Below are 25,941 nucleotides of genomic sequence, written 5' to 3'. Positions count from 1 at the left end.
GACGAATCGCATGAGCAGACTAAAATGGATGGCAAGCAAACAAACGACCAAATACAAAACAATGGGCATGTTGTATCCCCAAACTTGTTTTTGTACATTATTTTTCTCACTCTCATTTGCATAAATCGTAAGTTTTCTCGCTCACACGCACCGGATTAACTTGAAGGACAATAGCCGAGGGACCCGTTAGACCTACTACCTGAACCTTTTCAACTGTGTTTTTCTCTATGAGTTTAAATACAACCATAGGTTGTTATACCTCGTTGGATAGCTGATAAAATGTAGATGTTTTTAAGCACATCTGCAGAGCAAGTGCCATAATAATTTTTTGAGATATCCAGAAAAGAAAAATATATTTTTATAATTTGTACTTATTTTCTTAAGTTTCGATCGTCTACAATGACCTATTTAGTAAACTTACGTGCAATTTTAGTCATTGAGGTAATTAAGCATCTCATTCTTCATGTAAAAAACCAAAAAAATAATCATAAGAGTCAAAAAAATTCAAAATATTCAATTGAATAGCCGAAAAATTGGGCATTTTCATAAAAAAAATTAAAACTCGAATATCTCGAAAACGGTTAAGTTTAGGATGGGAGGTTACATAGTTAAATCATTCAGAAATGATGTGTACTACATGCCCTTAACGGATCTACATCGACTTTTCCTGTAACCCTGTATACTTACCTCGCAATCGAACACTTTAAATACACTTTTTTCGAGCGACAAATCTCACATCAACACAAAACATCATTTCACTCAAAGAAAAAAAAGGCTGCCTTTGTTTTTTAAATGTTGCCAGCATGCCAATTGTGTTGCCACTCAAGAAAATTAGAGAAGGATTCTGATAATTCTTATAGTATGGCAGTTAGAGACGTTACATACGTGACGTTACACACGTATAAAAAAAGTGGACAGTTTTTAAAATAATAATAAAAAATAGATTAAGGCCTTGTGCATTAAAAGATTTTTATGTACATGTGGAATAAGAATCGAATAACTTAAATTTTTCATAAAAATACGAGGCAGTCATACCATTTCGTAGGGGTTATCAGTTTTTGTCACAAGGGTGTTAGGTGGACAAATATTTTTTATATGGAAATAAAAGTGAGGCCAGTAAAAAAAATATAAAATAAAATATTTCTGCAAGAGATAAATTGAGTTTTATGAAATAATCTAAAAGAACACAAGCATACCTTTTACTACATATCTAAAATAACACTTGTTGTTAAAAAATGTTGATGCTATACGAGAAATAAAATGGGAACATTGAAAAAAAAATTCATGTACAATTTTTCGCGGTTATACCCATATAATCTAATTATCTATAAAAAAGGTTAAATACATTTTTTTCTAGGAGCCACCGTTTCTATGAAAAACCTGTTTGTTTATCCATTGATCTCAATTTTTTTTTTCCAAACACCAATACGACAGGAAATTCTTAAATTTCATTTTTAATTGTGTTTTGCACAATTTTATTTAATTACGACTGGATGAAAATTTTGTTCGTGGTCGTCGTTGTCGTTGGTAGGGTGACCGAATCCTTATGCAAAACATCATACGCTTATGTCAATTTCTATCGATAGCGTATTCTATTCCTTGGCGTTTTGCCGTTTGGCTAAGGGTCAAGGCAAGCAACGCGTGCGCGATCAAATTTGCTCTTACAAACGATTTAAACGGGCGCGTGAGCCGTCTTGATAATATCACGGTTCGTAGCCAAACGGGCACCTTCCAACTTTCCCTAACACCATGTGTTTAATAAAACCGCGACATTTTTTATAGTTTGATACGGTAAAAAATACGCTTTTTGTTGGTTATTATTTCAATAAAAATGATACAGTTGAAAAAAAAAAAAAAAAATTTGAAAGATTTTTGAAGTGAAAACTTCTTTAGCGGCGTTGGGTATAAAATCTTAAACTCGCGTCAGGACACGTGGCCAGTGGCCTGATCGAAAAAGCGTAAGACTGACTTTTTTTTTTAGCCCTTATCTTCCATGCGTAAGACGGATACCATTCCAATATATCAAACATGCTTAACGTTAAGGGGCTCAGAAGAGCTAAACGAGGCAAAACTCGAGTTTTATAATGCGTTAAAGTATATGATTATCTGCAGTAAAAAATCTCAGACAAATATATGATAGATATCGTGCTGAAAACACACTACAACTTATTTTACTCGATAGAAAAAAATCACAAAGGTACCTCTTTTTAATCTTTTGATGCTTAAAAACCAATAATATTAAGTATGGGAAATGAAACAAAACCCGTCAAGAGGACTAAAAACGTTCTTATAAATCAAACGCAAATCTGAACGATATGGTAGTAAAAGGTAAGAGCATTTTAGTGATATTATGTTTAGTGATATTTAGTATATACTAGCGGTCCGCCCCGGCTTCGCCCGTGGTACATATTAACGTTTTCTCTACATAAGAACCATCCTCGTACTTCAAGGAATATAATAAAAAAAGAATTATCGAAATCGGTTCAGCCGTTCTCGAGTTATGGAATTACAACGAAAAGTGGCATTGATTTTTATATATTAGATTTCAGAGGCGGCTCGTGACAAAATTGTATGGGTGTTCACTTGAAATAAAACAACGAAAATACAATAGCGTTAGCAGGATAATTTTATTACAAAAAAAATGAGCACCACATTATAAATGTCTATTTAAATTAAACACTTAAAATTAAAAAGTATTATAAAACTAATTCATTGTGTGTATATTACTCAGATCTTAGAGCGCGTTTCCACTATATCGTTCAGGCCTATACAAAAATGTTTCGATATCCTAACATTACTATTTAATTTTAAAAATTTCTCTAAACTAATTTACCTGTACCATACTTACTGATCAATGATCATAAATGTGAAGTTATTGATTCAAGTCCAAATTCATCTAAGCAATTACTAGAAGAAGCATATATTGTACACAGGTAATTTTCAAAGTATTTAATACGATTAAAATATGTTTTTTTTCGATCGCATATTTTAAATAATAAAAAAAATATAAGTATCATTGATTTAGTTTTACTTAATCACCCATATCCTTATTATCCAAGTAATACAACAAATCAAAAATAAACAAATTGTCTCCTCTAGTAGTTTCTTAGTCACGTCAGTTTTTCATGTCGCTGTGGCGCCATCTAGTACAATACTCCGGCGTGATCTCCATCAGCCGTCGTCGATTGTGTTAATGTGTGCGCCAGTCACTCAATTTCAGCTAGCTCTTGTAATCCTCATAATAATCAAGTTTTCACTTCTGCCGGCACTCCCGGATTGCAACCCGTCTTTTTTTTCTAATGTAAATAATATATGCCATGTTACTATTATGTGTGACAATCAGTCCGCTATTAAAGTAACCAGAACTGAATGTATTAAAAAACTAAAACATATTGATATACGTTACCATTATGTTAGAGTATTAATTAATAAAGGTAAGATTGTTGTTAGATATGTTAAGACTGAGCATCAGTTGGCAGATGCCTTAACTAAGCCTGTAAATGCTTTGTTATTATTAAAATTTGTTAATTAGTATGTGTAACTTAAGAGAGTACTTTTAGTTGAGAGTAATTAATATTATATTGAAGGGGAGGGTGTTGGCATTAGTCTATAATAGACAATGTAATATTAATTAAGTTGGCAACACTCCATCTTGAAACAATATGTCTATGTCCGTCCATTACTACTGCACTGTTATATTGTAAAAGTCGGTTAAAATAAAACTCCACATCTAAAAGTATTTGCTGTTTATTATTTCAACTACACAATGGTTTGTCAACAGAAGAGGCTTTACAAGGAGAAGAAAAGAACCAGTGGTTGTCAGCGGTAAAAGAAGAACTTCAGTGTTTTAAGGACAACGATGCTTGGTAAATAGGCCTACGAATGGTGAAACTATAGTGAAGTGCAAGTGGGTTCTTAAAAAGAAGTGTGATTAGAAAATAATGTTCGTTATAGAGCTAGGCTTGTAGCTAAGGGGTGTTCTCAAAAGTACGATGTGGACTACAGTGAAACATTTTCCCCTGTTGTGCGGCATACAACACTTAGGTTACTTTTTGCATTGTCAGTACAGTTGAATCTAGAAGTTACTCACCTTGATGTAAAAACCGCTTTCATGGGACCTGGCTGAGACAATATATATGCAGAAACCAGCTGGTTATGCCTGTTCAGATAATAGTAAGGTGCTTAAATTGAAAAAAGTCTATATATGGTCTCACGCAGGCATCCCGGGCTTGGCATAAGAAGGTAGATTCTTGTATGTTAGTTGATGGTTATATAAAGTCAAAAATAGAGCCATGTTTTGCCAGCCAATGACTGTTTATAGCAGCCTTGCAAAAATTTCAGCTAACTTTACAAAGTTTATTTTTGAAAGAAAGAAAGAAAGAATGAAAATACATTTAATCACAAATCTTATATATAAAAATGAATCGTAAAATGTGTTGGTAAGCGCATAACTCGAGAACGGCTGAACCGATTTCGATGATTCTTTTTTATTATATTCCTTGAAGTACGAGGATGGTTCTTATGTAGAGAAAACGTAAACATGTACCACGGGCGAAGCCGGGGCGGACCGCTAGTACTTAATACAATTTTTCACTTATAACTAATACACTTTTGAGAACAATACACATTAATAAATTTTAAACCTTAAAATACACTAAATATATTCGAATATTAGTCGGTATTCGTGATTAGGTGGACTACTCAGCATTTGCCTCTCCTTTTTCTAAAGGTATTTTTTTTCTGGGTCGGAATCCTCAGTAGTTTTACCTTTGATAGGCACATATATTTCTTTTTACTTAATTTTTTGGAAAGCTAAAATACGGCAAACGAAACATTATTAGGTAAGTTAAAAGTCCTCGTAAGGCTCAGTGTAAAAAATACCTTCGTAGTCTTACGTACATTGTCCTCATACAAGTTTAGTCTTTATGTGACGTCTGCATCCTTCTTGAATTCGACTTAGTAGTGGCCTTACTTTCCATAACTTATCACTCTTACGAATATCTTCTGTAATATCATTGTCAAAGACTAATTTGATGGAATTCCTTAAAATTAAGAATCAGTTGCGTGACATATTGTCGGTTATTATAGGTACACGCCATTTATCTTCCCAATACATACGCAGCCACGGATAATGGAGTGTTGCCATAATAAATGTAATTCCTATGTAGGTATATAATTCCCTTTTGTCCAAATTCAATGACCTTCTTTGAATTACAATTGAAGATCTTTTAGTACATTCCACAATTTTATATATTATTTCATCATCTATGTATTGATAAAAAAAAGAAATTTTGTCGAAACGTTCATCCCAGTTTGGAATATAATTGGGCTGGGACATTTCGAATTCCTCTACACAAAACTCTTTTGCAACCCATTAAGAATTCCTTGTAGAACCACTCGTTGATGGCCGTGAAGTCGACATATTATTTCTGTCTCTTCCTCTGCGACCTCTTGATGTACGCCCGCGAGGTAGGCCGCTTCATCAGACATTTCTCACTCAGATTCACTACTTGTATGAGGTTCCTCAATTGGATTGTACCTACGCTGGATCATCTTCATCGCTTTCACCCACGTCAATGTCCGAGCCCTCTAAGCATCTTATAATATCTTGAGGGTCTGAAAATAAATATTAAAACATATGTCACTCAGAGATAACATACCCACCGCCACCTGATGGTGAAAGAATTTTTAGAACATAGTAAATATACCTATACAACTTAATAGGTGATCCTACTGCCCAGTTCTTACTTTAAATATCTATTTCAGACATTCAACGGATAATCAGCTCTCTGAGCTATTAGCGGAACCTTCAGGGGAATTTGAAAACTTTCTTCGCATGTCGCTAAGCGATTTCAATTATTTAGTTGAAAAAATATCCCCATTAGTTGCAAAACAAGACACTACTTGGAGGGATTCTATACCAGTTAAAATCCGTCTTGCTATAATTTTCGAGATTTTTAGCTACTGGGGATAGTTATAGAAGCTTGCATTATACGTTTAAAGTTTCAAGCCAAATTATATCTTAAATAATTCCTCAAGTATGCCAAGCACTGACCAAAATATTGAAGAGGTTTTTTTATTAAGGTAAGTAAAACTTAGATTAGATTTATCATTCGTTTATTTTAAATTATTCAAACTCTTTGTTTACATTAGCAATTTAGCATCCGAAAATGCTCTATATAAAATATCCTGCGATTGAGCATTTTGTGTAGACATATTTCGATTGTCTGGAGGTGAAGGGACAACCGAATAAACATGTTGAGACATGTTTTGCTGATTCTGTATCCGTTGGGGAAATTCATATTATGTGTTCCGTTTGACGTCCGTAGTCCATTATGAGAGAGTACATCGCCTTTTTCCCCGTGAAGTCGCTAGATGGTGCTAGTTTTAAGCCCGTCACGTGGTACCGCCGCCAGCGCCGCGAGTGGTGGGGACAAAACTCACCACAGTTCCGGCAAGCCACCAGAAATATCCTCATTGTTGCGTCGTTTTTCAAACCGTACGCAAGTCGTTAGATTATATGTTATTTTAAAATACTGTATTTTAAAATACATATATTCATAATTTAAATTAAATTTAAGTAACAATTTTAAACGAACTTTCGAGATTGAAGTAGAAAGTTAAGTTTTTTATTTTTAAATAGTTTTATAGTTTTATAAAAAGTCCGTTACGTTTCATAGTGAAATGAATATTCAAGTGTTACCTGCGTTATCGTTATTTCAAACGAAGAACGAAATTCGGATTTATATGAAGTATAAATCTGCAACCACGAGCGTGGCATCGCGACCATAGGTCTATAGCGCAGGCCAAGGGCCTACCGAATCGTGTTGAACGTCTTAACAGTGCGCTTTCTACGTGTTTCCGAGCTGAGTTCTACTTGTTCGGGGTCCAGCGACGACGAGGAACCGCCGCAGCTGTATGGCGCCGCCAGCGCGCGCTCAGCCGCTCGTGTGCAGGTTTGAGATATTGTCTCAACACGGTGAGTCATGTTATTAATAAATTATACGTGATTTACGATGATTTCAATACAAATCTTTCAACGTGAATGGTTATTACTGGATGTTACACGTTAGATAATCCATTTTCACAAATATCGGTTTTAAGATAGTAGGGTCATTGCGCTGGTTTTCGTCCAATTATAGGAGTTGCCAACTTTGTGATACGAAATAAATATTTTGGAGCACCCTTCCTTAAACATATAATTTTTTTTTTAAGTCCTTATATAGTCTTCTTTAAGATAATATTAAGGGAAAATAAATCATTTTGATGTATCTTTTTATTTAAATTATTTTCTGCAAAAGTAGGGTAAATGCTAGTTTTCGTCCAAAAAAACTGGTTTTCGTCCTAGTGTAAGCTAGTTTTCGACCACCGTGTAGAAAAAGGAGGGTAGGTCAACTATTAAGTTTCAAATCAATTACAGGTAAATATATACGTTTATTTAATTAACATTACAATTTCTCACTACCCAGGTTTAGTTTTACTTGTGGTTTTACTAATAATAATCAATATAACTAGTCAACACTGAGATCTATGTAGCACTTGGCAGTCCTTATAGGCGTTAGTGATGACTGTATAATCATTCGTAATAAAGAAAGGAATGCGTTCCTTACAATGTAAATGAAACAAGTAATAATTACAGGACTAAGAAATAACATCAAAAAACAGAAATATTCATTCTAACAACAAAAATTTTCATTCTAATACTTTGTTTATCAAATGAAACGTACTATAAACACACAGCCATAATAATAAGTTTTAGCTACAGAATCTTCAGTGTACGCAGCGTCTTTTTTTTTCTAGATTTCTTAGACTCCTTCGAGGCCATCTAAAAACAATAAGATCTTTCTGAGGATACGTTGAGTAAGTATAATAAAAAAATACTGCATTGGCAAAACAGACCTAGAATAAAAGATGATACTCAAGTGAATGATAATCAAGAAAAATACAGTGTATTATGTCTGACCTACCCCCATTTATGCTACGAATAATTGACTCTACTTCACATAAGGAGAATGATACATGACTGAATGAATGACAATATTAGGTACCTACAACACTCTGGCCCTCACCAATTATTTATAAGGAAGATACTGAATAGAAAACTTTTCAATACGTAAAAATAGACGAAAAGTAATGCAAAAGAATGGCTATATTTAATTTTTGGATACTCCAATACTCATTCATGGACGAAAACTAAAACATTTAAAGCTAAATTTAGTTTTCGTCCACTTCTTTAAATATTTTTTTATTTTGGCAGCAATGACATAGCAGTGGACGGAAACCAAAAAAACTAAACTAATATCAATAAAGATCACTTCGGGAGAAACTATTCAGTATTTTAAAGGTCCGATAAAGTAAAATGACCCTAACAAATATTCACGTAGCTGTTTGAGTTTCCGTCCACTTGGACGAAAACCAAATATTTTGAGAATTTGGTAACCTAGTATCCGTCCACTTAATATTTCGAAGAGTATTATAAAAATGTATGATAAACACTTATAATTGCGTTTATTATGCTTATAAATAAACATACGTACCAAAAACATTACGTAAACTAGCTAAAACAGTGATTTACCTTACCATGAACTTTTCTCGCCGGCAAATTTTTCTCTCGCGCGATGACATCTGCAAGGCACGTATGCGAAGCGGCCAACATTTACGTTAATTTTTTGAACTCTCTTCTTGTCAAATCAAATTTTAATGTTGATAGTACTGTTGCTTAAACATTATGGACCGTAAAAAGTGCAAACTTGCGCGGGAAGGTAGGTTTGTATTCAAGTTTTACGCACGTGATTGTAGCAGGTCAGTCAAATGGACGAAAACAGAAGCTGGACGGCAAACCAGCGCAATTACCCTATTAGTTGCCGAAAGCAGATCGGAAACGTGTTTCGATCTTTTGATTTTATTCCTCCTTGAATCGTATTCGCTACGCGGACATTATAAATGTATGTGAATTGTGCCTTCCTTTTCCGAATTGAGGGTAAATATTAAAAAAAAAAAAAAAAACGATTTCTTAATATCGTTAGATTAGAAAATCCATCCGATACGAGTCGAATCAAGTAGAATGAAGTTGCCTATATCTTGTAAGCACAATAGAAATAGGTAAATTATTATTATCAATTTCTTACAAATATATAAATAATAATTTTTGCCTGACGTATTAAATTAGTCCGCGACTCTGTGCCTAATTACTGCTAAATTTAAATGCGATTTCTATTCTCTATACAAATGTTTAAGAATTAATAGAGATGCTTTGAAGGAGATTATTGATAAGTTTAAATTCATATAAAATTCCTCCCGCTGTGGAATGTATTTTTTAACTTACTAATCATGGCATACGCCATCCGCCTATCTGCATACGCAGATAGGCGGATTTGATAAGTTGGTTTAAAACTCGTCACAATCAGTTTTTACCAGTACATTCAATAACCGCTAAGATCGACTTTTTAAGTCGTTTCAAATCATTTCATCAATACAAAAGTTAGAATCAGGGGAAACACCAAAAGAATAAAAAGGGGGGGGGGAGAGATTTTCAACAAACAAAGCTCAAATTAATCTCATCACCCTCGAATACCATGTAATTCGAAAACCAGCCATAGTTTTCACTTAGAGGTAATAATATTTATTTATTCTTTAACTCGGACATCATATTTTATGTCTTTGGAGATTCAAGCCACTATTGAACATCAGGGGTTCGTCAATCGAACACCATGACTCTATTGTTAATCACCCCTTTTTATAATTAAGAAAAGCAAGTTCTGCAAATACAGAGTAATTTTCAATTTCACACCCACTGTTAACTGTGACATGACATACTCTACTTAAAATTATAATTTTTGTATTTGCGAGGCTATCGACTACCCGTACGTATCGACGCCTCCTATATCCTTGTATCACTATTGAATACCATATCGATATTATAAATACATCATAAACGAAGGTCGATTACTTAAGATAACGTATCAGCCCTTCGGGCTAGCGTCAGCTCATAGAATGTTTGCGACAGTCACAAACTGGACTGCTCAAGAACCAAGGGACTGTGGCCTTTACTTGGTGATCTACGTGGGCAATGATTTGCATTCACCAGAACAGCATGTATACCACATTGAAATGAAATGAAATTATTTATTTTGCAAGAAATGTAAAAAATTTACATATTATGTTATATTGTTTCATTGTTCAGCACAAATCGCCAATTGATTGGCTTGCAGAGACTTTGGAATTGCAATTCAACTCAATTCGAAATAAAGTTCGTCTCTAACCTACTTTGGAATATCAATCCGATAGAATCTATTCTGACACCCGAGCGTTTAAGATTTTCTACGAATGGTTTGGAGCACGGAAGCAAGTTGGAAATAGGCGATGGAAATGGTAAATTGAAAGTGTCAGTGCCTAAAAACAGGTTTAATAGCAGGCAGTTGGTCCCTCAAGCAGGCACACCACCTCTTAGGGTTTCTCAACTTTGCAACCTTCATCACCCTCCGGGGAAGGATGCACTGCCGCATGCTATAGCGCCAAGGGAACGCCTCTCGGGGCTTATTACCTTTGCAACCTTCATCACCCTCCGGGGAAGGATGCACTGGCGCACGCTGCAGCGCTACAGAAACGCCTCACAGGCTTAGCACTTTTGCAACCTCTATCACCCTCCGGGTAAGGATGCACTGGAGCACGCTGCAGCGCTACACGAACGCCCCACGGGCTTATTATTTTTGCAACCTCCATCACCCTCCGGGGATGGATGCAGTGGCGCACGCTGCAGCGGTACAGGACCGCCTCTCAGGCTTTTCATTTTGAAACCTTCATCACCCTCCGGGGTAGGATGCACTTACGCACGCTGTAGCGCCACAGGAACGCCTATCAAGGTTTGTCATCGTTGCAAATTTTATCATCCTCCGGGGAAGGATGTACTGACACACGCCACAGCGCTACAGGAACGCCTCTTAGGGCTAATCAACTTTGAAACCTTTGTCTCCCTCCGGGGAAGAATGAACTGCCGCACTTGTTAAAGATCTAGTTCAAAAACATCTTTTAAAAGCAAGTAAGTGTAAAAACAATTATATCTACCAGCCGTATCCAATTCACAGGAAAGTCAAAGCATTGAATGAAAGGACCTTGGACCCAGTGTCAAAAAAGTTGGTATGGAAATTGAAATGTTTGCAGTAATAGCTTTCCTAACCTTGACAGTCGAGGTAGTAAGAAAAAATTTCATTCAAAGGCAGAACGAGATCTCTTCGACAAGAGTTATTAGTTTGAACGTTTGAACACTTCACAAGCTGTACAGCTAGGAAGCCGAATCCTCGCGCAATCGCGCCGGCTCCTAATGCAACGTGCTCGAACAGTCGACACAAACATTTCCATTCAGAGGGGAATTCTACAAATAAATTTTAATCACAGCTCAAACAGCTTACGTCATCTCAAGTAAGACAGACTTAAACTTAAACAACCGGCTCTATTGCCTCGAGTTCATTATAATACTACCCAAGTGGAAGAACCGGTCTTTGCACCCAGACCTCAAAAGCCGTGCTACTATCAGGATAAGTCTTCTCAATCGTTCACTGACAAACACGCACAGGTTCAGCACCAACTCAAATACAGAACCTACAGCTGAAAGTCTGGCTCATTTTGGATAGGTCAATCTGTTGTACACCTTGATGGACAGCTAAAAAAAAAAAAAAAATAGAAACATACATAGACTGCTGGTAACTACTGACCAGGCTATAAAAGGATGCTAAATGCTTAGCTAAATTATGTATAACTGACGGTTTAGTACACTATTCTTATACATAAAATCAGTCAGTTTGTATTAAAATAAAATTATATAAAAATTTCATCTGATCATTTAAGCAAACATTACCTCAGGGTATTTCCTTAGCTAGAACAAATCTTTCAAAATTACAAATCCGGAAGGCAAGGAAGATTATTCAAGAACTCTTATCGAAATAATTTTCAAATAAATCAGCATAATAATTATTTATCTATGTGATTAATAAAATAAACAAAAAATTGTTTGCATTTATTATCGCGCAGCTATGTGATTACTGTTATTAGCTTTTGGACGTGTTCTCTATTTATTCCTGTTTACATTACAATTCAAAACAATGGGTCGATAGTGAAGACGCGTTTTAACCTCGCATTCCGCATTGGGCTTCAAAACATATTCTTCCACATACTAGCAATTATTATGTAAATATAAATCCAGTTTCAAGGCACATAAGAACGTTTCTTTGCATTTCCAATCCATAAGAGGTTCTCTGACTAATTTGTTTATTACTACACAGCATCCGGTGAGACCAGCTACAGCGGCTATCATAGGTGGCAGGGTAAAGCGAGCTGTTTTCGAGTCGAGGTCGAAATCTGGGTGATGTTACATAGTTATAGTAGCATCATCAATCCATTTGGAAAAATATCTAGTTAATGACATTCTTGCAAAAGTAAACTAGAGAGATGTTTATAAACATTATTATTTAGTATTTACATACAAATTTTTTAAAGAATATAATAAATTCGATCACAAGGTGGGATTCGAACCCCCGTGTTTCCGCCACATGGTGGAATTATTATTATATTGTCGTAGTGTATATAATGCTAATCAAAATAGAAGTCATTAGTAATCACAATCGAGATTTTTCAGCCTACTCAGGTTGAAAGGCATATACTGATTAAAATGTTGACAAGATATTTTATTTCAGACACACACACACACACACACACACACACTTACACAAACACACGCACACACATACACATACACACACACAAATATATATACATTCATAAGATACAGTTTCATTCGCCACACCCGCATTCTCTTATACACCTTAAATTTTACACATTTTTTTTTTTCTCTTACTCCCTATTGTAACCAATTTTAATTTATAATAATGAAGTACTTGCTAAGAGGCTTTTTGTGTATTTATATTAGAGGCAAGCTGTTTCTCCTAAACACAGGTTGCCCAGTAACCTAGCTAGGGAAACATTGGCTTGTATAAATAATTGTTTTGGTAGCCTTTTTATTTATATACTTTTACATGTATATTAATTGTATACCTATTGTAATAAATTGTAATTGTAATTATTGTATGTATGTATGTTTAATAATAATAAATAAATAAATAAAAAAAAAAAAAAAAATCTGATAATTGTCTCTCTCCTTCTCCTTCTCCTTCTATATAGGTACTTGTAGTATATTTATGATGTATTATGTACCATGTATAAGGTATTGAGACAAATTTTCAATAATTATCAAAGTCATGATTTTATACATTAAGTATATACTTTGTTTATAGGATATTTATAACCTTTTTGGGGCATTACTCTATCACATTGTTGCGTTTTATTTATCAAGCCACCAGGAGATAACAAACAACTCTCTCATAATGGACTACGGACGTCAAACGGAACACATAATATAGAAATTTTACCTGAAAATAAAATTTGTATTATGTTTCCTAAGACGTCCGTAGTCCAGATAAGGTCTTCCTGGTGTTATTTTTGCACCAGTGCTACCGTATCATTTATGAGACGAACAATGAGGATATTTCTGGTGGCTTGCCGGAACTGTGGTGAGTTTTGTCCCCACCACTCGCGGCGCTGGCGGCGGTACCACGTGACGGGCTTAAAACTAGCACCATCTAGCGACTTCACGGGGAAAAAGGCGATGTACTCTCTCATAATGGACTACGGACGTCTTAGGAAACATAATACAAATTTTATTTTCAGGTAAAATTTCTATATTATGAAGGTGAAGTGTACATGCTCGCCGACGAGCAGAGCCGATGTATGGCATTTTCTGGGATAGGTAAACGAATAATTACAAGTATTGCTTTGGTCAGATGATGGATTGGTATCGTTCAGCTGTTCAGAATACAATTTGTGTGAAGTAGAAGGGCGATTAGTGCTTATAATAATTTGTGATGGTGAGCTAACATAACGATGCCTAGCCAATGAGCACTTTTTCTTATTCTATTATTAAACCATCTATTTCCCGTCTAAGTTCTAGTCTGTCGATGTCGCTAAATTCTCTCAGCGCTTTGGCCAGAAGCCTACCATAGAGATCACAATCGTCCTCTTCAACTTTCCCACCTCTATTCCTTTTGACTGTTAATACGTCATTAAGGGATGTCACGTTCGATTTCCAGAAAACCTATCCGAACTTTCAGCGTTCCAACTTGTAGAACAACTCTCGGTTCAAACTCACCAGTTTTTCGCTTATTGAGAACCTACAATGAATACCTCACTAAAGTTCCGAACCTTGATATTTTTCACGATATTTTGCCAATTTTTAAACGAAAAGTGCACGGATCATATCACATCAAGTTTTAAAATTAAGCAATATTGAATTAAAATACTTACTTTAGTTGTATAAAACATCCTCATTGACTACATTTATCTTTAGTTTTTCTTGTAATGCTGTGTACATCTATAATAGGGTCAAGCATTAGAATATTCTTACTTTGTATTTATTATTAAGGAATGATGTATGCGTGATCTGTCGATGTTCCCTAATAAATAAATAAATAAATAAATAAATAAGGGTAGATCGCGTTGATTTTATTTGTGCATTGGTTTTTGCGAGTTCAGGCCGTTTTGTACTGCGCCGTTTTTGAACTGGGATAGACATAGTACTTGATTCTTGCCCCTGTGTTGACTGCTGCATGTCCGGGATTCATCAGCACCTTCTTCTATCTAGAAAACTGCTCGTGTGTGAAACGAAGTTCGCGCGTCATTTACAGATTAAATCTACTTTTGTTATCTGTGCTTGCAAAACGTATAGCTCGCGCTTTACTTTTTTCTTGTATTCACTCTTATTCAATATGGCTGTCGATTGTGACACAATATACGATGTGATTTAGTAACTGCGTTTTAATTCTCTGCCCAACAAAAACAATAAAACAGGACAGTTCTTTGGCATATTATGATATATTATGTAGTTAGATATAAGTTACATATTATGTAATATTGACATGATTTTAAAAGAGCAACTATGGAGTTTCTTGCCGATTCTTCTCCATAGATACTGCTTTCCGAATCGGTGGTAAATGTTAAAAATACTTACCTATGTAATGACCATTCGAAAGTGCTACTAAATAGTAGTCTAATTGAATAAATGAATGTTTGAGTTTGAGTTTGAACATAGCATTAAAATACTTATTCTATTTTTTTTGTTATAGTTACCAAGTACTACACAAGAATGGCTTGACAAGGCAAACAAATTCAGATTCCCTCACTGCTTCGTTCTTGGCCTATAAAGGCTCTCATACTGACTTACTAAAAAAAAGTAGGGTTCTGTAACAAAAATGAACATTCAATAATGGAAGTATAAATTGAGAAAAAAAATTGAATAACTGACTAATAAATGATTAATTTTCAAGATAAACCCATAAGGTGTTAAATAAAATGTATAATGAGCGTTAATCATTTTCGCCTCGACGCAAATTCTGAGAATGCAAAAAGAAAGATGTGGCAAAAACGAACAATAAACATTATTTAAAAAAATACACTATTTTTTATAATCGTACGATCGCTGAAACCACAGACTGTGAAACAAACTTTGAGGAACTAAGGGAGCATGGTCAATCGAAAGAAAACGAACAAGGTAGAGCAAATAAGGAAGTTAGATAAAATGAAGAGTCTAAAAAATTAAGAAGCTAAAGACAGCGAAGAAGCAAGAGAAAATGAAGAAGTTGGAGATAACGACGAAGCTAGGGATAATAAAGGAGGTCGAGAAAATTAAGAAAGTAGAGAAAATAAAGCAGATAGAGAAAACGAAGAAACCAAAGAAATTGAAGATGGAAAACGAGTAACAAATCAGAGTGGAAAAGGGTAAAAGAACAAAAAAAGAAACGCCAATGTTTATCATATGTAAATACTAAAGGAAAATTGCTAGCGGCCAAATTACCAAAACCTCCAAAATGTGGTGTTTTGTTGTCTAAATAAATGCACAGAATTATTTTCAGAAACACAGCGTTTAGACTTATGTAAAGAATATTGGGCTATCGATGATTTTCGCTTGCAAAAAGAATTCTTGTTAAAGCGTAACTTAGTTAAACTAGTTGCTTAACCTATTAAGAACTTACCGCCAGAGAAACAACGATCTTCAAGTAGAGTTTGGGTTTTTCAAGGACAATAAACTTATGAAAGTTTGTAAAAGCTTTTTTACTACTACATTATGTATTTCAAATGGTCTGATTGAAACGGCAATCAAAAATATAAATGAAAATGGATCGTTCCAGGATAATTAATGACTTTCGAGGCGAAACAAAACCTGCAAATAAGACTACAGAAGACCAAGTTAAAGAAGTAAAAGAATACATCGAAAGTTTTCCAAGAAAGGATTCTCATTACTGTAGAAAACAAACAACAACCTCTACCTATTTCAGAAGCGAAAAAAAAAAAAGGATTTGATAAACTTGTACTTGATCGAATGGTAGCGAACGCTTAGTCTCTTCAAACTTTCGATAAAAATAAAGACTTTGTCTATGGTTTCGGTCGACACATCACGACATGTCAAAGAGAGGTGACTGACATTTAAATAGGAGCGCGAGCTTTATAAAGTTCTCGTCGTAGTTTTTACCCAAAAAGTTTTTAAAGTTGTAAAAACTCACTGTAAAAAGACTTTTGACTAGTGAATGTGATATTCGTGTGAACAACTTTCTATTTTGCAATGGTAAGTGCTGCAAAACAAGCGCATATTTGCAAGTTATGTTTGCAAGTAATGTTGTATCTAAGGGTGGATTGCACCGTAGGCTTGGTTATAGTTTCCGTTAAAGTTAACTTTAACAATAACATTGACGGTGACAACAGATTTAACAACTTTACGTTGCACCATTATCGGTGGTAGCGATTGTCAAAGTTAACCCTTAAATGCATATTGATGCAGTACTACATCATACCGATTTTATGGCAATATCTCTGTCCAAAGTCACACTGGCTGGATTTTTTTTTCTTTATTCAAAATAAAAATATTCGGTTTTTAATTTCTGAACGCATCTTTTCAATTTAGACACTTATATTTTTTTATCTGTGACGTTTTTTCGCGCATTACTTTCGACTTGGTCAACTTTAGCGGTTGATACAAATTGTGTTTTTATTCGACAAAGGTGAATAAAATACTGAAAAATAATAATTTGCGGCAAGATTACAGGTAAGTGTAACTAATAATAACAATATTTACTACAATTTACTTAAAATATTAGAGATTACGAGCATATTACGTTTGATGTAGAAATACATCACCATGCAAAATCGGTACGAATAAATTATATTTCTCGTACCGGTAATTCTTTGAAATTCATTATTGTTATACTATTTATTTTGATAGAAAACCATTAATTTTACATATTACAGATTCCACTATATATATATTACAATAAATTAATCATATATTTCCATAAAATCGTAGTTTTCATGTTTTTTTTTTATTTTTTAGAATGTCTCGTCGTCCACTTCAAAACCGCGACATTGAGGAGGTGTTAGCTGCTTTGGAGAGTGGCAATATATCCGACGATGGCTTGGAAGACGAAAACGATGATGAAGAGGTATTTTATAACAATGCCAGAGAGTTGCTGCGAGATTTAGCTGAGGACGAAGTACCACCCGAAGACGAAGTCACCGATTAAGCTCCAGCGGAAAATATTGCTGATGAGAGCGATCCACCGCTAATTGAAGAGGAGCCGGTGAGACAGGAGGAGATTCCATTTGGTTTCGATAACCGAAATCTTTTATGGAGGGTAAATAATTTACCTTACAACGACGAAATAATAATACACGAGCCAGCCACCTTCAATAGCGAAATAGCAGACCTGGACACGCCGTATAGATGTTTTTTATATTATTTCACACCTAATTTTTTACAAAAGATAGCAGATGAATCTCATCCAAATCATTCAGTACATATTTCTGTTTTAGATATAAAATAATACATAGGTATTTTGATATTTATGTCGGTCGAACATTTTCCTAGCGTGCGATCCTACTGGAATGAAAAATTTGGATACAATCCCATAAAAAACATCATGTCAGTTAATAAATTCGAAATGATAAGAAGGTTCCTACATTTTAACAATAATGAAAATCATAAACCCACAACAGATCCGGATCATGACAGACTACATAAGATAAGACCAGTAATAGAGCACCTAAATGAAAGATTTTCATCTTTACCTTTAGACCAACGTCTGTCTATCGACGAACATATGTGTTCTACAAAAATTGGTCACTTTTTAAAACAATATTTACCCAATAAGCCGCATAAATGGGGCTACAAACTTTTTGTATTGTGTAGTCTAATGGGTTATGCCTATCGCTTTGAAGTATACTCCGGTCAAAACGATAGGCACAACCCTGGTGAACCCGATCTTGGCGTAACCAATAATGTTATTCGTTTAGCCCGCGTGATACCTCGTATGGTAAATCATATAGTATTCTTTGATAATTTTTACACATCCCTTTAGTATATTATCTGTCGAAACAAGGAACCCACTGCGTTGGAACTGTACCGCAAAATAGGTTACATAACTGCAGACTACCAGATAAAAAAGCTTTGATGAAGACATCAGTTCCTCGAGGTACCTATGAGGAACGAGTCGCTCATCACGACGGAGTTGACTTTTCCGCTACTGTCTGGAAAGACAATAAAGTGGTTACCTACTCTTTTATCTACATACGTAGGATCACAACCCGAAGGAAAAGTTAACCGTTATGACAAAAGGGTGAAGCAAAAAATCGATATTCCTTGTCCCAAAATTGTTCAGGAATATAATATGCATATGGGGGGAGTGGATCTGATGGATAGCTTCTTAGGGCGGTACAGAATAAGAGTCAAAAGCCGCAAGTGGTACCTAAGGCTATTTTATCACTTGCTGGATTTAGCGATAATAAACTCTTGGGTGCTAATGAAAAAAAATAGCACTGCAAAGGGCGTTGCTAAAAAAGATCTATTGAATTTAGGCGAATTCCGTAATGAGTTGGCAGATGCCCTTTGCAACGTAGGTTCCGCTAATGGATCCAAAAGAGGACGGCCTAGTAATAGTTTGATTGAACAAGCGTACCAAGCTAAAAAGCTACGAGGCCCGACACATCCACTCCCCTCAACGGATGTGAGGAAGGACGGGCCGGCGTTTTCTTCTAGACTCAGATGCAAAATGCCGGCTTGTACAGGTACAACGCAGTGGTCTTGTACCAAATGTCAGGTACCACTGTGCCTAAACGCAAAAAACAACTATTTCACAAATTTTCATACTCAGTAATACAGAGCGTATTACAGTATTACTAAGCATCTATGAAAATTTGTGAAACAGTTCTTTACTTTACTTTGACCAATTACCTATAAAAAATAAGGTAGCTAAGTGCATACTGATGTATTTCTACATCTTAGGTATTTTATATAAAAAATAAAAATATTAAAATTGATATCGATTTTTTATTATGATTTTCGTAATTCTGACTTATTTTCCCATCCTATATATTTATTTCATTTTTTTACATTAAATCATGCAGGTAAGGCCCAGCACACATGGTGAAACGCAACTGCAACGAAACTGCAACTACTACATAGTTACTTTTGAGTTTATGCCATAGATACCTTTGAGAGACAACACACGTTGCAACTAGTTTGAAACCGGTTTGAAACGCGTTGCAGATCAGTTGCTTTGAAATCAGCGTGCAGGAAACTCGTGTCGGATTTGCCGTCTTTTCTGTTCGACAAAATGGCTGACGACGAAAATAAAAACATTCAATTCGTATTGGAAGTTGAGAAGCATCCTTGCTTGTACAATACAACATTTTCAAGCTACTCTCGCAAGAATGATACTGATACGGCAGTTGGTATTCTTCTCAATGTAGGAATGTAACCACATACTTCTTCTTTTACGCCTCTTTTTTTGTCGAAGATATAAATACAGAACCAGAACTTCTTCATCACTTGAACTAGACGTTTTGGAGACGTCTGTCTGGTCTCAAAATCGGAATGATTGTGACTAATTTCATCATATTTAGGTTGCGGCGTGTGTGGAAAAAGTTGGAAACTGATTTCAAACCTATAATTTCAAAAGGGTTTCGTCGCAGATGCGTTTCACCATGTGTGCTGGGCCTAAGGGTTAAGAGAGTTGCCCTGTAAAGTAACATATCGCACCTTTAAAGCAAAACCGTGACTAAACGAAATTATGAAATTTTATAGGGGAGCCAATATTAGAAAATAGTCACTGTTTTTTCTAAATAAAATCTGAGTTCAGGGTTTTTTAAAGTATTTAATGAGTTTCTATGATAGATCTCTGTTTCTATTATGACATGCCATTTAAAAAAAAATTTTTTAATATTTACAGCTTTATTTATTTTAATTTATATTATTATAGTAACACTTTACCATTTTTTTTGTTCATTATTGTATCTTACTATGAAATCACAGTGTAACTAATGTTACTAAATAAAAGAACTATAAAAACTTCATAATTTAACAATATTTTAATACAATTAAATTAAAAATCATAAATTGTTCATTATTGCAATGTTACACTTAATTAATAAAAAACATTCAAAATTAATAATCATTTATTACAAAACAAAGAGAGATCCATACAATCACTTGGAATAATTATTATTTATCAATCAGTCTTAAGAAAACTGTACCTTTAAATCACAGCTAGTCCGTCTCAACTTTTAATTATCTTATGCTATAACATTTTAAAACACTTTGTCTAGAAACAAAACAACTTGAAATAGGAATAAAAAAAAGAAAAAAAAAACATAGTAATAATCACAGCCTTATTTCTCTATCCACGAAAGGTGATTGAACTAAAAAAAGTAATGTTCACTTATTATCACTTACTTAATAAAAAAATGAGTCAAATCTATTGACATACCTTATAATATTTTTAACAAAAATAAACAAAATATCTTTAAATAACTTAATATAAAGACATTCTCACAAAATTGTGTTCATAAATCAATAATAATCATCAATATAATAATATTAAGTAAGGCTAAAACAAGATGTTATTGTAATAAGACAATGCGTAACTTTGTGGTATGATATTACTATTAATTAAGCTTTTTAAATCGCAGTTTTTTCTTTCACTTAACTTCAATCTTGACTGATATAAAGGCCTTAGCTGGAAATTTTGAAGATTAGTGCTCGTACGTGTTCGCGACGAACGATTATTATGGAATTTTATTTCTTTGAAATCTGTATCTAAATAGGAAGTTTTATAATAAATGCTAATGTGGTTCGAATCTTCAAGTTTTTCAAATTTAATTATCTTTATGTCACTTGTTTTAACTGTTTCTCCTTCAGTATTTTTTGAAAATTGACCACCGCATGCCTCTGTAAGATTTTTTATATCAACGAAATCTGAATAGCACATTTCAGTAACATTGTAGGGATTGCCTTTCTTTCGTGCAGTTCTGATTATGGTCACCTATTGATCTGGTGTGTACACAGGACCAGAACGTAAGCACTTTGTGACGGCTTTTTCTATCACAGAGTGAACAGAGTCGTTTTCGTTTTGTGTATGGCCACTAATTAAATATTTGTGTGTAATGGACTTTATTTTAAGAACAGTTAAGGCATATACATACATAGAGAACTTAAATTTGTTATTTTGCTGGCCACAGCAATTATCAGAATAAAATGTGATTTGCAAATTATTATCATTTATTTCTGACGCCCTCTTTGTCAGATATTTCCAGACACACGTTGCTATTTCGTTAGCTCCTCTAAGTGCTTCGACCTCGCTCCAAACAAAACAATCACAATAGTTTTTTGCTAATTCGGTTATTGTAAAATTACAAACATTGAGCTTACATTTGTAATATAAGGTAGATACATCTCCTTTCGGTAGAGGCAGTACTGCCTGGAGGTCATAACAGGTAACAATGTAGTTTCCCTGGACCATTATTTTGTCGTTTGATTTTTCCTGGCGACATAATTCTTTTTCAAGCTGGTGTTGGTCATATCTGGTCTGTAACTCTGTTTTATTAACAGCATTTTTAAAGCTAATGCATAGTTCGCACTGGTCTTTTTTAGGTGTGTGAAAGCCGATGTTGTAATCTTCATTTAATACTCTCCTGTAGGTATGAATTTTAGCAGCTTCAACACCATCATTCAAGCATTTCGTTTGGTAGTCGGTATAAAGATCTGTAATGCTTTTACCCCCATCAATAAATTCACGAGTCGTTTGCTGTCTTAGGTAATGGGATTCTATTCTTGGTATTGAGTCTATATGGTTTTTTATTCCTGTAATAATATCTGACCTTATTTTGTATTGTTTCCCGTGTTTACCCCTTTTTTCTTCTTCAACAGTTCCCGCTTGGTTCTTTTTTGCTATAACAGTTGCAATAGGTCGATTATTAATGGCCAATGTGTTCCTAAAGAAAAGTTTACAGATACGATGCTTAAAATTGTTGATTTCGAATGAAAATGAATGTTTAGGTCCTCTATTACTATTATGAATTTTATATTGATATTTAGGTTTTATAACATCAATACACTTTGCAATATAATCTCTTTGTCTGGATAAATCTCCCATTTTCCAATAATTGTCAAAAATAATTTCTCTGTCTTCCTGTTTGATTATTTCGCTGCACTTTAGTCTACATTTTGCCCCGCATGGTGGTCCTATCTGCTTCTTTGGAATGACTTTTTTAGACTTAGACACAGTTCTATATTGCTGACCACTATTACGAAGTCTTTTAGCATCTTGCCTCATGGATAGCTTTTTAAAACCTTTCCGCCTTCGTTATATCGGAGTTCTGTTTTCTTCTGGAAGATCCAAATTATTTTCTTCAACTAGTGGCACAGAAATACTACTTTGAGGCGTTGGGCTAAACGATACACGCTGTGGTGGGGTTTCCGGTATGTAATCAGGATCACAATCTGCTTCATCAGGGGAAAAATCCTTACCCGATTCAGACGCACTAGATGAAGATGATGAGGTTGATCTTGTTGATGATGAACTCGAAGATGATGTTGAGCTAGTTGAATGGGATCTTGCTCTACTGCTAGGACCTGGTACAATAACATCTTCTGAAGCTTCTGGAAAACCAGTACCGTTTGTCATTTCGTCATCAATTGGATGAGCATAACATTCAGCTTCCATAGTCTGACTAGCGTAGACTGAGGACAGTGGTAGCGTTTGCTCTTGCAATAAAGAAGGAGATCTACAAGTATCGGTAGTTACCAGGTTTGCATCGCGTGAAAAATTATTATAAAGATCGTCCATGGATATTTGCTTGGGATTTTCTGTGTTTACAAAATGTTTTTTAGACTCCATAGCTTCTATAATGCGTGACAAACGCGGGTTTCGGTAATGTGCCATGACCTGAAGCAAATAGTTTTATTATATTTATCAATTATTAACATAAAGTTCATTTTAACAGGAATACATTTAGTTCCTATTATGTATAACTTTTATTTATGTTAGTAGTAAAGTGATACTAAAACAAATATGTAATGTAACATTAACAATTTCATACATTATGGAGTCAATTTAAATATTAAATGGAGTTTAAACAAAATGTAATATTTTACTTCTTAAATGTTTATACAAAAGATACCGTGCTTAAAGAAATAAACCGTGACTAACGTAAATATACCACTAGTGTAATTAAGTGTATGATTTAATTTACTCATAACACATGGAAAAACTGTGACTAAAAAAATTGTTACACTCTAGAGATAAACCTTATTGGATTAATCTCTAAAAAAATAAACGCAAACTGTGACTATACAAACTGTAACATTTCATCAATGAAATTGAATTATAAATTGCGTAATTTCATAACACGAAAATTGCGTCTAAACAAATTGAAACACTTTACCTATTTAAAAAAATCAACAACTTACCTTTTTGTGACTTCGAGCCGTGTTTATCCAAATAATCACACTGTTGTTACAAGGGCATTTTCACAAAAATGTATACCCCCCTGATTTTCAACTGTCCCTCGAATTCATTAAATTCTATATAATGAAGTAGTTGCCAGAATTATTTATATATGTTATCAAAGTGATTATACGTATACAATATTTTGTTTTTTTAACAAAAACTATGACAAAATCTAAAATAAAGTTAAGTTAATTATAAATAACAATTGAAAAAAGGGTAATTTTACGCTGTCCCCTGCTTACTCTTACGCGTTTATTAAATTATTTCTTAACTTTTTTGTAAGAAAGGTACCATCTTAAGGTTTTATTTGGTCCAGGATAATCAGTTACTGTGATAATAGTTAAAATATAATAACCTTATATAACAAAATAAAAGATAATAAAATAAAAAAGAAAATCAAAAAAATTGTCCTTCCCGGAACATTCAGTTGTGTCACCGATTTTCTAAAAAGAAAATTACTGTGGTTCAAATAGTTTTACATTACTGTCAACACCATAGTTACTGCTATGAAACTTATCAGGTTAGAAGCCGTCAGGGTCAAAAAACTGCTTAGAAGGAGTGCACGCGTGTTTGCCAGCCGCAGGGACCAAATTCTTCATTCAGGTATGTGACCATATTTTGGCTTATTTCTATCTATTTATCTTGTAGTATTTAGTTAATTTTGTTTTAAATGTTTTTATATGTAAGTTGATCAAAAGTTTTGATGAATATAAGTGTTGTGGTTATATTTTAAACCGTTTTTATTACTAGAGGATTATCAAATGTGACTTCCGCTGTGTGGCTATTTGAGCGGTCACATATACGCTGAACGAAAAGTCACAACATGCCTGAACACATAAAGCAATGTTACATGGCGATTTTCTTGAGCTATAAAAATATTTTTCTAAGACATTTTTGACTGAGTAGGAAACTACGGCAAAAAGTAGATTTCAAAAATAAAAATTATTTCCCCATACAAATCGCAACAGCTGATTGATTATTTTGCATGAGGAAGTAAAATTTAATTTTGAGGAAAAAAAAAAGAAGCATTATGCAGAAAAAGAAACAAAATAAGCCGGCAGAACTAAGAATCTAGACAATGTGCCTTGTATAACTACGAAAGATAATAATGGAACAAAAATTAATTTTTATCACGATATTTTTCATTGGTTTTTTTTTATTTACAGATTAACCTTCGTGTTTGCAGCGTCCACTGAAACAAGATTTTTTTATCCAATATGGTGATTGAGATTATTTAAGGTTAATAATAAACGAATCACGAAGACTGATTATCGACTGATTAATTTGATTAGTGCCAATATAAAACATAAAAGAGACTTCTTATTCTTGAATCTTGATAGTAATTTACCCTTTAGATAAATAATAATAATGTGATGGCTTAAGCCCGAACTGATTGTGATAATTTAGTTTGAAGTTAAGTTAAGTTAAGTTTATAATTATATTTATTATGTGTGCCTGCGTACTTTTTTTTCGCCATGTAAACGCACCCTTTCCCTTTTTAGGTATTCGGTTGTGTGACTGTCCCTATATTACGGAGCTGATTTTTTTAAATATATTTCAGTAGATTTTACATTTAATGCCCTTCAAATCAGTCTCTTTAATGGAGAATAATACATAAGTGTAATATTTGTTGCCTTTTCTCTAAAAAAGTATCTAACATTTTAAATGTAAAGATAATAATGACAGTTGAAGTACCAGAGTCACAATACTGAATATACTATTGTTTTTTTTTAATTAGCTGAGATCCAAAAGTTGGGAATAGTGAGTGTTTAAAATATACAAAATAACGATTTTAAGTTAATAAATAAACAATATCTAAAAATTCTTATATTTTGCACTGTTTTTCCAGCTACTGAATATAGTCACACAACTGATATAAAATTGCTTAGAGCATTAAACCAACCGGAGACGACACGCGCAATTCTTTCATAGTCAAAAAGTCTGTCATTTCCTGCGGGGGGAACGAGTAAACACATTTAAATAGTGTTAACACAAACGCATTTTGAGATTACGTCGCTACAACACGCACACGACAAAATAATCAAACACCAGCATGACTATA

The 25,941-nt window shown here is 34.1% G+C and overlaps 2 protein-coding genes across 2 annotated transcripts; both read right to left on the bottom strand.

Annotated features, from left to right (window-relative positions):
• Window positions 1-20,533: 20,533 nt before the first annotated feature.
• LOC123702175 lies at window positions 20,534-24,373 on the bottom strand. The gene is made up of 2 exons (XM_045649852.1): window positions 23,175-24,373; window positions 20,534-23,029 (listed from the first exon to the last, which is right to left on the bottom strand). The coding sequence occupies exon 2, from the start codon at window positions 22,701-22,703 to the stop codon at window positions 21,414-21,416; it is 1,290 nt and encodes a 429-aa protein (XP_045505808.1). The 5' UTR covers window positions 22,704-23,029; window positions 23,175-24,373; the 3' UTR covers window positions 20,534-21,413.
• On the bottom strand, window positions 22,734-23,267 carry LOC123702583 (putative protein TPRXL). The gene has a single exon (XM_045650355.1). It carries the CDS (start codon window positions 23,265-23,267, stop codon window positions 22,734-22,736), a length of 534 nt encoding a protein of 177 aa, XP_045506311.1.
• Window positions 24,374-25,941: the final 1,568 nt, after the last annotated feature.

The sequence above is a fragment of the Colias croceus genome, chromosome 23 (genome assembly GCF_905220415.1).
Source record: "Colias croceus chromosome 23, ilColCroc2.1".
Lineage (NCBI taxonomy): Eukaryota > Metazoa > Arthropoda > Insecta > Lepidoptera > Pieridae > Colias > Colias croceus.
This window is presented reverse-complemented; position numbering and strand designations above follow the sequence as displayed.

What these genes read in the sequence shown, in the direction of transcription:
- LOC123702175 (XM_045649852.1), bottom strand. Translation starts at nt 22,703, where the DNA reads ATGAGGCAAGATGCTAAAAGACTTCGTAATAGTGGTCAGCAATATAGA.
- LOC123702583 (XM_045650355.1), bottom strand. Translation starts at nt 23,267, where the DNA reads ATGGAGTCTAAAAAACATTTTGTAAACACAGAAAATCCCAAGCAAATA.